Here is a 16,159-nt window from a genome sequence, read left to right as displayed (position 1 = left end):
ACACTATTCGGGGAACTATTTGTCCCACGCAGCTTTGTATGTGATGACTACTTCCATTCTTGCAAGAATAATAAATACATGTATCCTGATATTGAAGACCAAGCCAAGTGATATTTTTCTAACAGTTCTCTAGATCAGTGGTTCCCAAACGGTGTGCCGCGAGGCAAGTCCGGGTGTGCCGTGGGATTTTGTGACAACCATACGTTATTATTGCAATATACAACTACAAAAAAATAATTACTTTTTTATTTACTATATCAGTACTTTGTAGGTTTAAATGTACATAACCTGCGCGACTTGCACGTCCACATCTCCACGTGCAGTGCTGCATAAACATGGCTGAGTCAGCGATAACTCTCGAGGGGTGGAGGTATGCCCATTATTTTGAGTTCGTCCGAAGAATAGACAGGAATGTGACGGTGAGGTGCAAACTGTGTCCAGGCCAGAAGCTGTTATCCACTGCTGGAAACACCACGTGGTCAAACCTCAACAAACACCTGCAAAGAACACATGCTAAGGTGAAGCTACCGCACAGCTATTTGTTGTTTGTTTATATCACGTCGTCTGTTCTTCTTCTCTGTCTTCCGGTTGTTGCCTGTTTTGAATGACAAATACACACTACCGCCGCCTGCTGGTAAGGAGAGTTATTGCCACTCACGCATGCGCAGTTCGTACGTGCTCGGCGAGTAAAGTAACGAGTTACTTTATGTAGATAGTAACGAAGTAGTGTAATATATTACTTTTTTTAAAGTAATATATTACATTTTTTTAGTAACAATAATAATAATAATAATTCCTTACATTTATTATAGCGCTTTATCAATGACTCAAAGTAAAGTAACGACCCCATCTCTGGAGTTGGCGTTCTCTACTCTGGTTTACATGAAGAACAACAGGAGGTCACGGCTCTCTGTTGAACAGGACTTGCGAGTGGCCCTCTCCTCAGCGCCCCGACAGGAACATGTATCTCACTCATTTGTAAGTCGGCAAAATATTTACAATAGCACATGTTTCAATGCTGATTGCTGAAATGTTACATTTATAATTTGTAGTTTAGGACCATGGACAATGCAGCTTCCTTGCATTGACAGTTCTCTGTGCTGAATTTCTGCTGAGTTTCCTTTGCCTCATTTTTTATTTTGTGACCTGTCTGGTTTAAATGAGTGTGTTGCTGCTTTGATGAAGCCTAATTTGATAAAGTTTCAAATTAATTTCTGAAATATTTCGTTAATAAATATGTCATGAGTAATATAGTTGTCTTTGTCACATTTTATTTGGCATTAGTAAATAATTATGCACATTTACAGATATTTTACATGATATGAGTGATAACACGTGTTATAAGGGCTATTTTGCACAATAGGTGTGCCTTGAGATTTTTACTTGACCTTTGGTGTGCCTTGGGCACAAAAAGTTTGGGAACCACTGATCTAGATGATAGGAAAGGAGCTTAAATGCTTCCTTTATCTCCTTAAGCTTAGGAAACACCGAGGAGATAATGCGGTCGCACAATTATTTGCGACCGCAACCTCTTAAGTGAGGCACCGTTCACGTTAACAACCGACTGAGACCGTAAAACGCAAATGAAAGTAATGTAAGTTATGGTGGCTATTAAGCATTTTCCATCCAATGCAATATCAGCCAAAGTACTTTTATGTTTTAAATGTTCAATAATATGTTAGATGAACGTTATACTAATTACTGTAAAATGATTAATGACAAGTGGACAGGAGAGTTATACATCTTTCCACGTTTATAAGGCCTGCATGAAACAGCACCATAAGAACGCACAAGGCGAAGGATCTAGGTGAGTTTTTTCACCTTGTCCAGCCTGTCAGCCACGCTGTCCTCTCCCTTCTCCAGCAGAGCCTGCAGCTGCCTCTCCTCCTCCATGAGCTTCAGGCGCTTGGTGTCCGCCTTCAGCACCGCCTGCACCGCCGGCGTGTCGTCAGCTATCACCTCTACACACACACACACACAGAGTCAGTGGGAGACTACAACATGGACAGAGGGGAGAGGAATGATAGAGGTAACTCACCCTGTTCACACAGCAGCACGTCGATGTTGGGGGGAATACTGAGGGCTCTGTTGGCGATGTGTTTCAGTAATGTGGTCTTTCCTTTGCTGAAACACGAGACGGGTGAACACAGATTCAGTGCAGGGAACATCAGAAATATTACAGGCTTTGGTAACAACAGCACGAGACAACCTGCAGTGGGTTCTCTACACTTACGATTTTATTTTTCTGTAAAAACAAAAGAACAGAGAGTGGACTGGTACTTTGAGAGTCTAATGGGCAATGCTGAGATGCCCTTTAGCAAGGCACCAATCGCCCATATTGGTCCTCGGTTGCTGTGTAAGAGCTGCCAAACTCCTTGTACTAGGATGGGTTAAGGGCACGGAATATATTTCTCTGTTGTGTTCATGTGAGTGACAATTAAAGAGGAAATCATTCTAATCCTCCTTTTTTAATTTACTGTATAGGGCAGGGGTCTCCAACACGTCGATCGCAAGCCCTCAATAAGTAACTCACCAAGCAAATCCCCCACTTTTCGAAATCTTGTTTCCCCCACTTTACAGATATGTTTATTATTATTTTTTAACGCAAGCTGCCATCGCCACGGAGGAGCACACAGCGTCTGTGAGCGAGCGAGCGAGCGAGACAGAGAGCGAGCGAGCGAGCAAGCATACCTTTATTATTAAACTAATCACAAAACATTTAGACAAAGGTTTCGCTCCACCCAATGCAGTTTGGTTTTCGTGCTCACCACTCCACTGAGAAAGCTAACTGTGTCTTTGTGGAAAAGGTTAAATGTACACTGAACACAAATATAAATGAAACACTATTGTTTTTGCTACCATTTTTCACGAGATGAACTCAAAGATCTAAAAACATTTTCTATATACACAAAATAACCATTTTTCTCAAATATTGTTCACAAATCTGAAAAAATCTGTGATAGTGAGCACTTCTCCTTTGCCGAGATAATCCATCCCACCTCACAGGTGTGGCATATCAAGATGCTGATTAGACAGCATAATTATTGCCTTAGGCTGGCCACAATAAAAGGCCACTCTGAAACGTGCAGTTTTGCTTTATTGGGGGGGTCTGGGGGGGTCCGAAAACCAGTCAGTATCTGGTGTGACCACCATTTGCCTCACGCAGTGCAACACATCTCCTTCGCATAGAGTTGATCAGGTTGTTGATTGTGGCCTGTGGAATGTTGGTTCACTCCTCTTCAATGGCTGTGCCAAGTTGCTGGATATTGGCAGGAACTGGAACACGCTGTCGTATACGCCGATCCAGAGCATCCCAAACATGCTCAATGGGTGACATGTCCGGTGAGTATGCTGGCCATGCAAGAACTGGGATGTTTTCAGCCTCCAGGAATTGTGTACAGATCCTTGCAACATGGGGCCGTGCATTATCATGCTGCAACATGAGGTGATGGCCGTGGATGAATGGCACAACAATGGGCCTCAGGATCTCGTCACGGTATCTCTGTGCATTCACAATGCCATCAATAAAATGCACCTGTGTTCGTCGTCCATAACATACGCCTGCCCATACCATAACCCCACCACCACCACGGGCCACTCGATTCACAACATTGACATCAGAAAACCACTCACCCACACGACGCCACACACGCTGCCTGCCATCTGCCCTGAACAGTGAAAACCGGGATTCATCCGTGAAGAGAACACCTCTCAAACGTGCCAGACGCCATCGAATGTGAGCATTTGCCCACTCAAGTCGGTTACGACGACGAACCGGAGTCAGGTCGAGACCCCGATGAGGACGACGAGCATGCAGATGAGCTTCCCTGAGACGGTTTCTGACAGTTTGTGCAGAAATTCTTTGGTTATGCAAACCGATTGTTGCAGCAGCTGTCCGAGTGGCTGGTCTCAGACGATCTTGGAGGTGAACATGCTGGATGTGGAGGTCCTGGGCTGGTGTGGTTACACGTGGTCTGCGGTTGTGAGGCCGGTTGGATATACTAACAAATTCTCTGAAACGCCTTATGGTAGAGAAATGAACGGGCAACAGCTCTGGTGGACATTCCTGCTGTCAGCATGCCAATTGCACGATCCCTCAAAACTTGCGAAATCTGTGGCATTGTGCTGTGTGACAAAACTGAACATTTTAGAGTGGCCTTTTATTGTGGCCAGCCTAAGCAGAGGTGCGGGAAGGTATTTTGAGTGGGGGTGCTGAGGTGCTGGACTCCAGTGAACACTATTACGGGCACTATAGAGCACGCACAAAAGCACTCCCCACACGCAAACACACAGTACACCCGCGACTATTACAATGAAGGCTCGATAATCAGCTCACGGCATATAGGCAGGGGTAAAGTGCTATTTTTTACGAGGGGGGAGCGGACCTCACCTCCTTGAGGGGGATGCTCCCCCGGGAAGAATTTTTTTAAATATTAAAGTTAAAAGCATCAATCTGGTGCACTATAAGAGCAACATTAAGAGATCTATGGATACATCTCTCAACACCCAGATGAAACACAACTGTAAGCAGATGTTCTATTTCTTGGACATTTTACAAATCACTCCCCTTTCAAACTGTATTCTTGTTTTACTGCCATATAGTATTTCATAACTGTTTTTCCTTTATTCTCTTATTTTTTTATAACTATAATGATCATATGAAGGTGTGCCGCGGAAATAATCTTTTGAATAATTTGTGACCAAACCGTTTGAGACCCACTGAGATAACTTCAACTAAAGTGAACTATCTAAACACTCAGAGTCCTTTAGCTCACCTGAGCCTCTCAGTCTGAGAGGAGAGCTCTCCTCCAGCTTGTTGTGGAACCAACAGCTCCGTATGTCCGTTAGTGCAGCTAGCTAACCAGATGCTAACAACACGGTCCCTGCTGCTGGCACCGGTCCCTCTCTCTCCCTCACACTAAATGCGACACACACACACACACACACACACACACACACACACACACACACACACACACACACACACACACACACACACACACACACACACACACACACACACACACACACACACACACACACACACACACACACACACACACACACACACACACACACACACACACACACACACACACACACACACACACACACACACACACACACACACACACTTTTATTTCCATGCAACTCTCTGATTGGTCTGGTGTCTTCTGTTGCATTCACTGAACACGGGAAATTACAGTCCTGCCGTCCTCTCTAGTGACCGTCAAATAATAATTCAAACAGGGGTGCCCCTGCCTGCCGCTAGGGGGTGCTGCAGCGCCCTCAGCACCCCCCTTCCCGCGCCCATGAGCCTAAGGCACACCTGTGCAATAATCATGCTGTCTAATCAGCATCTTGATATGCCACACCTGTGAGGTGGGATGGATTGTCTCGGCAAAGGAGAAGTGCTCACTATCACAGATTTTTTTCAGATTTGTGAACAATATTTGAGAGAAATGGTTATTTTGTGTATATAGAAAATGTTTTAGATCTTTGAGTTCATCTCGTGAAAAATGGGAGCAAAAACAAAAGTGTTGCATTTATATTTTTGTTCAGTGTATGTTGGACACGAGCCCTTATGTAGGTGCTGTCTTCCTTGATCTCAGGAAGGCATTTGACACTGTTGAGCACCAAGTGCTCCTTACATAGCTGACTCATTTCAATTTTTCGGCAGATTCAATACAGTGGGTTGAGTCTTACTTATCAAACAGAAAACAGTGTGTTTTGGTCAACGGTGCCAAATACCCCTACCATGTGAACCCTGTTGGGGTTCCACAAGGTTCCATTCTTGGACCATTACTGTTTTCTCTGTACATTAATGACTTGCCTAATGTATGTCCTGATTTGAATGTACAAATGTATGCCGATGATGCGGTCATCTTTGTATACTGAAAAAAAAACACTGAAATAATCACATCCTGTCTCTCTAATGCAGGGGTAGGCAAGTAAGTTTGGCCGTGGGCCAATTTTTTGCTGGGCCGCAAGATGGCAGGCCAGAACATAATCAAAGCCTAATTCAAGGAATTGATTTTGGTAAGAGGGCGCAGCGCCCCTGTTCCCCGGCTCAGAAAAAACTCTGATATCGCTGATGACCCCCATCAACACTCTGATGCGCAGTCAGATCTGCTGATTGGTTCACTGATGATATAGGAACCCAATCCAAAGCCTCTGGCTAGACCCGCCCAAAGGGAGGCTCGTCCTCTCTAGCCCCATTTCAGTCCCAAAGCCAGGGCTATTATCTGTATTTTAACAGACTTATCTTTTAAATTGAGGTGTATTTATTGTTCTCTTCAAAGTTTATTTTTCTCTGAAATTGATGGTCCTCCCTTTCCTCAATGGACGAGCCTCCACTGAGTAAAGTTATTAACTAGCAGTGTTATTTAACATACTTTTATTCTGATAAGTATTGTCAAGTTCTCTGGGTTTTTGGCATTTATTTGAGTGTTTGCCCACATTTGAGAGGCTTGAGGGACAACTGGAATCCTTGTTCCTTTTCTTTATTTCAACTTTTCAAGGACACATTAGGATTCTTTCAGGTTGAAAACCTTTAAAAAATACCAAAGGACAAAATAAATCAATTACAGCATGTTTTGCTTTGCAATTTAATATATTATAACCAATTAATCAGTAACCAAGTATTTTACTCAAACTCAATGTATTTAATAGTTAAATAAGTACTTTAATTGACCTGGTTCCCCACAACCACCTATTTGCCATATGTGACCCGCTCTATCGAAATCAGTCGAAAGTCGCAACGGCTCATTTAAAAATAAACGTGGATTTGCGTAAAAAAATAGTTTTTCGGGGATCGGGTGTTTTGTTTGATTTTAAATAAACAAAGTCTTGGCTTTCAGAATATGACATTTTTATTTCCAAAATCACACGATAAATACATGTTTGAAGCTTGTAAAGGGAAGATGACAGCTCTCCCTCGCCACTCTGCTCTTCCACAGCGCCGCCTCCCTCCCTCCGCTGACATTATGAATGTAAGCGGATATGTCGGGACAGAATTTATTTTACCGTAATTTGAAACTTACCGGTCATGTTTCAATAATAATAATAAGAGTTGTGTAGCAGAGTTTCCGTTAGCAGGTAATCACCGGACTAGGACCGGATATGCTGATGTTTAAAACTCAGTTAATGGGGCTCATTTTTATATCGCTTCAGTTTATAATCGTTACAGATCGAAAAGTTCAGATTCATTTTTCAATAAATGATTCCACAAACAACATAATTATTACATTCAAACAAACTACTTGTAGTAGATGAAGTACATTATTCAAAAGTTTACATTAACTTTGAATAATAACACGGGAGAAACGGATGCTCTCTTTTCCCCTCTCTCTCTCCCTCCCTCTCTCTCCCTCTCTCTCCTGACAGCCCGTCAGTTTCTCATGCAGCTCCTGCAGCTCGCTAAACAGTGGGCGGGGCTTCAGGTGATTATGCAGAGCTGCGTGTCTCGGTCTGACTCAGCAGCTGATCTGATCTCTCTCTCGGGTCCGGTTACACTTCACTCGCGTTTATGTCCATATCGAACAGATCCAGCTCTCCTGATCGGCCTTTATAGAGAGCACCGATCAAACTATTAAGAGTGAATATCGGCCGATAATGACCGGCGGCCGATCGATCGGAGCATCCCTAATTATTACCAGACATTTTGACCAGCAGGTTTTGAATTTACCGGGTTTTAATGTATTTTACCAGATAAAAACCGGTGATTACTGGCTAACGGAACCCTCATGTGCGACTGTCGGTCCTATGTTGTAAAAAAAAAAAAAAAAAAAAAAAAAAAATCGAAATAATTTTTGATTCTCAAAATTACGGGCCAAATATTATTGCTGGCGGGCCAACAATGGCCCGCGGGCCGCCTGTTGCCGACCCATGCTCTAATGCTTTGGACAAGGTTCAACACTAGCTGAACAACATTTGCTTACAGTTAAATGCAAAAAAAACAGTATGCATGATGTAAATAAAGCAGGTTCAAATAATTAAATTGCATACATTTTCTTTTAGTAAACACTGAAAACGGGTCCCACAGACCCAAACAGCACTCAAAGGTTAAAGGTAAGCATATAATAATGTTAAAATGTGCTAAATATATACACTGCAAAAAAACAAAAAAAGAGGAGTAAAAGTAGCTCATGATGACTTGTTTTATTTTTGGAAAGTAGCTCTCATTCTAAAAAAGGTTGGTGAACCTTGGTGTAGGGAGAGTTTTAGAAATACTTTTCTGTGACTTTCTAAAGAGGTAATTTATTTCTTTATTTTGTTCTTATATTCTTTATTTGTTTATAAAGCATATTTGAGCATTGGGAAATGCCCTATACAAATCTTATGAAACATTTATTATTTTTATAATCAACCAGCCAGCCTTGACTGTAAACAGCCCAGAATAAAAGTTACAATGATCCAATCAGAAGATCTATAAATTAGGACTGTCAGTCGATTAAAATATTTAATCGTGATTAATCACATGATGTCCATAGTTAATCGCACATTTTTTATCGGTTCTAAATGTAACTTAGAGGAATATTTTTCATGTTTTTAATTCTCTTATCAACAAATGAGTGGACAAATATGCTTTATGCAAATATTTGTTTATTATCATTGAAACAATGACAAATATTCTCCTGAATATTTTCAATACAACAACCTGGAACCTCTCTCTCTCTTACACTCTCTCCCAACCCTGTCTACTTCTTTGCACTGAGCCAGTTGCTCAAGCAGACAAGCCTGTTTACAGTTGTCGGCTAAATGCCGCTCCTCTGTCTTCATAACAGTCAAAGCATGAGACTGAAGTTCCCACTGTGCGTCAAAATAATGCGCTGTGATGTGCAGTCGACACGTTGGATGCGATCCGAATGATCTCACACAGTCCCTCGTCCTCCACAATGTTAATTGTCCTGCAAGCTGTAGCCACCGCCACCCATTTTGCTATCGCTGTTGAAAGGTTGCTGCTCGTAGACGCCGTGTCCAGGCGTCTCCCCGGCAAACTTTCAAGCGTGGTCTGCCGCAAGCGAGCGGCAGGAGCGGGGCTGTCAGCATCAGCTGTGTGCTTGTCTTGCTGTTTAAAACACCTTTTTTTGTATCCATCTCTCTCGCTATAATCTGCCACCATCCAACTAACAACAACAACGTCAAGCCTTTAGGCTCTGAAACTACGGGGCGGGCCGAGGACAAATACACATGCGTTAATCGCACGTTAAAATAATTAGTGGCATTAAAAAAACGTTGCGTTAAATGCGGTATTAACGCATTAACTTGACCGCCCTAGTATAAAACAAACAGGGATCCTTTATCCTTCCTGACCCTTTATTGGTGGTTCTATATATATATATATATATATATATATATATATATATATATATATATGCCCGACACATATTGGGTCCTCTGGAAAGAATAACATACAGTGTTTCCCCTATATGCTGCTACGGGGTGCCAGCCAGGTATAAAAAAATATATATATATATATTTTAATTAGGGCCGGGACTCGATTAAAAAAATTAATCTAATTAATTAGAGGCTTTGTAATTAATTAATCGAAATTAATCGCATTTTTAATCACATATAAATATTTGACCTAAGAACAGTGAGAAGCAATTTTATTCACATGGATTTTAGTATACCATTAGGCGCATTCACACCGCAGTACTTTTCCCACAAAGGTTCATGAGAATTTAGTTCATGAGAACTCTTTGAACCTGGGGGAGGATTAGGCAAATGAAGCCGCTGATGTCACTTCTTCTTCTTCTGCTTTGGGTTTACTGGCAGGCCGCAAACCACTTCACGGCGTATACTGCCGCCCAAAGTCCCCGGCCGGAAGTCCCCGGAGTTGGGGACTGGCTTCAGTAGAAGCTGCTGGGACTCCCAGCAGCTTCTACTGCAGCCTTCCGAGTAAATCGCCAGAACGCCGACACCTCCTCATCTCCACCGCTCCCATGTTTTATTTTGTGTTGCCATAAGTTAGTCTCTCTGCGTTTCTGCGCTGGGCTAATGCTAATAATGCTAATGCGAGGATAATAAAATGGCGGCTTCACAAAACTTTTTGGGAGTTTTACGGGGCGTGGTTTGCACTCCGCCCAGCCAATCAGAAATATAGCTCTTTTCTCACAAGAGAGCCGTACGAAAGTCCCTGCTCTCTAGCAGCTCTCTGCTCTCTAGCAGGGACTTTCGTGGGGGTAAAAAGGTTCTCATGAACTAATTTTAGTACTGGCTCTTTTTGGTGTGAACGCGATAAAAGAGGCTAACGTCCACGCTAGCTTCCACGCTAGCTGCTATATGTTTTGCATTGAGATGATACTTGAGGTTTGATGTGCTGCGGTGAAATGCGAATTTCTTTTTGCATAATTTGCACACAACCGTGCTCTTATCGACGCTTCCATCCGTCCGTTTTTTAAAACAACATTTCCCACTGTTGTTCACTGTGGTTTGTTGTTGTCTGAAGTCATGAACGTTAGTTGGTGCTCCAGTATAATCGGTACGCCTGAAACTCATCTAGTGAGAAACGTTCCGCGGTGCAAAAATAAGTGCGATTAAAATGCGTTAATTTTTTTAACGCGTTAATTTTTGTGTAATTAATTAATCTTAATTAATGCGTTAAAGTCCCGGCCCTAATTTTAATTAAAACATTTTTCTTTTCTTTTTTTTAATACATTAAAATAATAATACGTGGCGCTCCCGTCATCGCCACGGAGGAGCACACAGCCTCTGTGAGCGAGCGAGACAGAGCTAGAGCGAGCACACCTTTATCTATTTAATATAGTTGTAAAAAATAAAGTAAGAAATCATTCCAATGTGTCATTGGTAAAAAAAGTTTAAAAGGGGAGTGATTAGTAAAATATGCATAAATAAAAAGAAATAATGCTAACTAGGTAACATAAGATAAGAATAAACCAGTTTAAATGATATGTTATTGGTGGTGATCATATTCTAAAGATGTTTGGATCATTGAAAAGTATACAGCTCCCTTTCATCTGAGTGTTGAGAGCTGTATCCAATTCATTTTGTGCTCAAAGTGCAGCAGATTGATGAATTTAAACGGGGGTGCATGCCCCCGGACCCCCCTAGAGGATGTGAGGCGCATCGCCAAATAAAGCAGGTTAAAATAATTAAATTGCATACATTTTATTGTGATTGTTTGTTATGTGGATGTGTAGTATTTGTGTTACTGTATATTCAATAAAGGTGATTTAGCAAAATACACCTGTAGAGCCTCAAGAGCCTTTCTTGTGCTGGCAGACACAGAAACATATTGGCAGGGCGCACTTCGCACGCAAAAAAATTCCACTCGCTCCGCGCTCACATTTTGCTAGGCCTGCGTGCCTTAGCACCACTGCCATATATACTAAAAGGGAAGCAAGACTTTTTTGACAATATTTGGAAACCATTTAATCTGTTTGTGGAAGGTATGGAGCTAATAGATGATGAGGATAATTGAATACTGACGAGTGTAAACCTCATAATATGATTATTTTGAGTTCGGACTATGTACCATGAAACTGCCTTGTATTGAACCAAAGTGGCTAGAAATGTCATTCAATTTTTAAATGTATGTAAGACGTGTCTTTGTATGAAGGGTAATGTGTTTGTTTTAGTTTATTTGTGTTTGCACCTGTACCTCAGTGTAATTTGACCTTGAGAAGTGCACTTCTGTATGTTTGTAACTGTACACTGTGTAACTGTGTCTTATTGTATAAAATGTTAATAAAAACATTGTTTTAAAAAAGAAAAGGAATAGAAGTCTCTTTGAAAATAACTAAAAGATATTTACCCATTTGGTCCGACTAAACCATATCTCCTTCCTGCCACGATCAGAAGGTCAGCGTTAACAAAGAGCTCCTTTCCGTGAGCAGAGATGCTGAACTTCTCCAGCTGAAGGCACAAAACATCATCACTAACAGAGAGTAAAACTGTCTCTGCATTGCATGTAGGAAAGTAAGCGAAGAGAATTTAAGAGAACAGAGAAGAGGATGGTGAGTATGAACCTTGATATCAGAGGCATTCTCCAGCATGGCCTGTCTGGAGGAAATCTCGGCCTGGGAGATGGAGAAATCTCCCTCCAAAGCATTCTGAGCGCGAATACTGGCCACCTGCCGCTCGTACTCCAGCTGCAACACACACACACACACACACACACACAAGAATAAAGCACAGTATGGGCCGGATCCCTCCTCCCCCGGGAGACATTAAGATGCAACATTTGTTTATTTCTATTTTAAATGTTACTTTTAAAGTGACATTTGGAACACCTATGGTTGACAGGACTGTATTAAAGGTCACATGTCATGGTCATTTCCACTGATCATAATTCCATTGTTGAGGTATACTAGAATAGATTTATACTGTGCAATTTTCCAAACTCACATTGTTTCGCATACAGCATCTCTGTAAACTACGTGTATTCACTCTCTCCACTAAACGGCTCGTTGCAGCTCTTGCCCCCCCCCCTCCCTGTGAGCCCAGTGTGCTCCGATTGGTCGGGACCAGTCGGGACGTTGTGAATCGCGCTGAGCTCCGTGGAGGTGTGATTTCCTTGTTTAGCGATACACAGCCAAACACAGCCAAACTCACCCTGAGCACACATAAAGTCACAGCCGAAGTAAAAACAATAAGTGTGGCTTGATATTGAGTAAGAAAAAGGTTGAGTTGATAAACGCTGTGAGAATGGGTCTGCAGAGAGAATGGGTCTGCAGAGAGAATGGGTCTGCAGAGAGAACGGGTCTGCAGAGAGAACGGGTCTGCAGAGAGAACGGGTCTGCAGAGAGAACGGGTCTGCAGAGAGAACGGGTCTGCAGAGAGAACGGGTCTGCAGAGAGAACGGGTCTGCAGAGAGAACGGGTCTGCAGAGAGAACGGGTCTGCAGAGAGAACGGGTCTGCAGAGAGAACGGGTCTGCAGAGAGAACGGGTCTGCAGAGAGAATGGGTCTGCAGAACCTGCAGAGACGGGTCTGCAGAGAGAATGGGTCTGCAGAGAGAATTTCGCCGCGATCCCAACTGTCTGTTATCAGCCTGCAGCCAGGGAGGAGAGATCAGCAGAGCTGCCTGCACTGAGTGTGTGAGGAAGTCCGTGGATTGGTCAATTTGGACCAAACAGCGGGGGCTTAACGTAACGGCTCCGCGGACGTAACGTAACGGCTCCACGGATTGGTCCATTTTGTTCCGGGGACGACATGACATCATGATGTACCCGGAAGAATCAAATCGACAGTGAGGTATCTCCAACGAGGCGTTTTGGGGAGGTATTTTCTGTGTTAGAGTTTTACTCGCTACATGGTGTACTTTGAGGGTTTTGACTCTGCACACCGTTTACATGCATAAAAACCTTCATAACACACAAGGGGACGGGTACTAACCGGAAAAGCATGACATGTGACCTTTAAGAGACTAGTCGTCCAATTGTTTGACTCTGTAACCATATGAATGGAGGACTTCACCATTACCACCAAACCCTTATAAAGTCCATACATTTTATTAATACACCATTAAGTGTACTTAGTAATACACAAACACACACATATATATTTTAATACAATGTGAAAAATGTTATTCCAACTTATTTTATCTTTTATTAATTTATTTTAATTCTTATGATTTAAACATCTTGTTATTCATTTGATTTCAACTTCTCTTGAACTTCTTATGTTTCCCCCCAAGATTTTGATCTTCTTTTTTATTGAACATTTTACTTTGAATTATTATGTTTATACAAACATATTTATTTAAATATCTTATTGCATATTGTTACTAGAATGTATTATGTTTGTTTTTACATTTTGTATTCATTTGATCTTAAATAAAGCAAATGTCACAAACCCAATTTTCCCCTGGGACTTTTATTACATTATACTTTGGCTTATTAGGTTTATATAATCATCTCTATTTTTTGCACATTCTTTCTTTAAAGTGCTTTTATTCTGAACACCTTGCTACATATGCTGATCTTGCGCAGCTCGAATTGGTCAGGAAGGACGTCTGGCTAGTTATCATAGTAATGACACAAATGTATCCATGGTGCACTTTGAGAGTAAAAAGAGAGGTTACATTTATGAAAAACGTAGATGTAACTTCTTGTGAGTACAGGCGCTCACATGGCTCTGGGTGTGCACGTAAGCATGTGCTCAAACATGATATGAAATGCACAAGTTAAACTTTGAATTTGTTTTTATACGATTGGTGAGAATAAGCGTGCATGTGAATCTAGATGAATTAGATTTAGGGTTCAGTCTTCAGATTATTCTGAATAAACACTAAAATAATGTATGCAAACTCTGAATTCCGTTGTCTGAAAATTATGGCTCACCAACAGTCATGTGACGTATATTACGTAATAGTTTGAGAAACAATAGAAATATAAGAAAGCCAGAAATCTCCTCTTCCCAACAGTGTATAGCACTCAATGAGTTTCAGAGTCAATGTGAACATGATGAGTAAGGCACACATGAATGCATCATCAGCACATGTTATCACCTGTTTCTTTATCTTCTTCTTCTCCTTCTTGCTGAGGTTAGCTAACGGGTCGTCGTCCTGCTGCTGGGCCTGCTCTGCGATCACATCCTCTGCACACTGAGAGACAGAACCGTTAGCACTGATCCAGAGCAGAGGAGGACAATAGACAGATTATGGAGGACAAACACACCTTCATGGTGTCACATTCGTCACTGTCCTCCTCCTCTTCCTCTTCACCTTCGCTGCGTGATGCTTTAGCAGGTCTTCCTTTCTACAGGGACACAGATGAATCACATGATGGTTACCTGGACGATGCTGAAAACTGGATGGAAGTGCTAAGCTAACATCAGTGCTCCTTTCTTACCTTCTGTTGCTCTTTCTTCCCCTTCTTAGGCTTGTTGTCCTCATCGTTATCTGGCGACTGAAGGAAGAAATGCAGATGCATGTAATTAGAGAAGATGTTTAGATCAATAGAATGAGAAAAGACTGGAGCACACTGCATCTGTATCCCATCATTACAAACCAGAGGTGGAAGGTAACTCAGTACATTTACTATATTTTGCCTTTAGTTGACTATTTCCATTTTTTGTTACTCTATACCACTACATTATGGAAGCATTTATTTGACTTTTCACTCAGATTTAAAACACAAGAATAGAATAGAATCATTTAATGTCATTATACATGTACAATGAGAGAACTAAATGCTTCTCCCTTTTAAAATGTGCCATCAAAACAAAAAACATCACAACATAAGACACGCAGCATACATACTTATGTAGGAATAAGGAATAAAGTGCAGTAATTATTTCCAGGGGTATACAAAATAAAATCTGAAATGTAATAAATAATAATAGTAGGTATGTATTTATAATAATAATAATGATATATATGTAGGGGTGTAACGGTATACGTATCGAAATTATTCGGTACGGGCCCTTTGGTTCGGTACACGTGTGTACTGAAGTGTACCGAACGAATATAAAGTTAAACGTAAAAAATTGAGAACGTGAACAACTTTTTGGAAGTAATCTCAGGTGCTGCGTCGCAGCATTCAGTGTAATTTGCTCCCATTGGGTTCAACCATAGACTGTATATATAAATGGACGTAGGGTCCGTGACGTCACCCATAGGATTCTGCAGAGTTGCAGAGAAGCCCTTAGTAGGCGGAGTCGGCCACTAACGGCTAGACAGTGACGTCAGAGTTCAACTCCCGCCTGCTCCAAATAAGGGCAAAGAGGCGACGCCGAGGCGCCAGCAATAATATTTGGCCCGTAATTTTGAAAATCACTAATTATTTTGAGATTTTTTTTTTTTTTTACAACATAAAAGCCGCTGATTGATCGGCCGCAGATCATTATCGGCCGATATTCACTCTTAATAGTTTGATCGGTGCTCTCTATAAAGGCCGATCAGGAGAGCTGGATCTGTTCGATATGGACATAAACGCGAGTGAAGTGTAACCGGACCCGAGAGAGAGATCAGATCAGCTGCTGAGTCAGACCGAGACAAGCAGCTCTGCATAATCACCTGAAGCCCCGCCCACTGTTTAGCGAGCTGCAGGAGCTGCATGAGAAACTGACGGGCTGTCAGGAGAGAGAGGGAGAGAGAGGGAGGGAGAGGGAGAGAGGAAAAGAGAGCATCCGTTTCTCCCGTGTTATTATTCAAAGTTAATGTAAACTTTTGAATAATGTACTTCATCTAC

At 41.8% G+C, this 16,159-nt stretch overlaps 1 protein-coding gene across 1 annotated transcript in view; it reads right to left on the bottom strand.

Annotated features, from left to right (window-relative positions):
• abcf1 (ATP-binding cassette, sub-family F (GCN20), member 1) overlaps nt 1-16,159 on the bottom strand; it is a 65,000-nt gene that overhangs the window by 31,981 nt on the left and 16,860 nt on the right. The window contains exons 6-12 of the mRNA XM_034202239.1: nt 14,819-14,875; nt 14,645-14,725; nt 14,476-14,571; nt 11,994-12,116; nt 11,780-11,880; nt 2,039-2,124; nt 1,822-1,961 (exon numbers count right to left, since the gene is read on the bottom strand). Of these exons, the coding sequence (XP_034058130.1) occupies nt 1,822-1,961; nt 2,039-2,124; nt 11,780-11,880; nt 11,994-12,116; nt 14,476-14,571; nt 14,645-14,725; nt 14,819-14,875 (684 nt within the window). The remainder of the gene's footprint in view (nt 1-1,821; nt 1,962-2,038; nt 2,125-11,779; nt 11,881-11,993; nt 12,117-14,475; nt 14,572-14,644; nt 14,726-14,818; nt 14,876-16,159) is intronic.

Source organism: Gymnodraco acuticeps, unplaced genomic scaffold (assembly GCF_902827175.1).
Source record: "Gymnodraco acuticeps unplaced genomic scaffold, fGymAcu1.1, whole genome shotgun sequence".
Taxonomy (NCBI): Eukaryota; Metazoa; Chordata; class Actinopteri; order Perciformes; family Bathydraconidae; genus Gymnodraco; species Gymnodraco acuticeps.
This window is presented reverse-complemented; position numbering and strand designations above follow the sequence as displayed.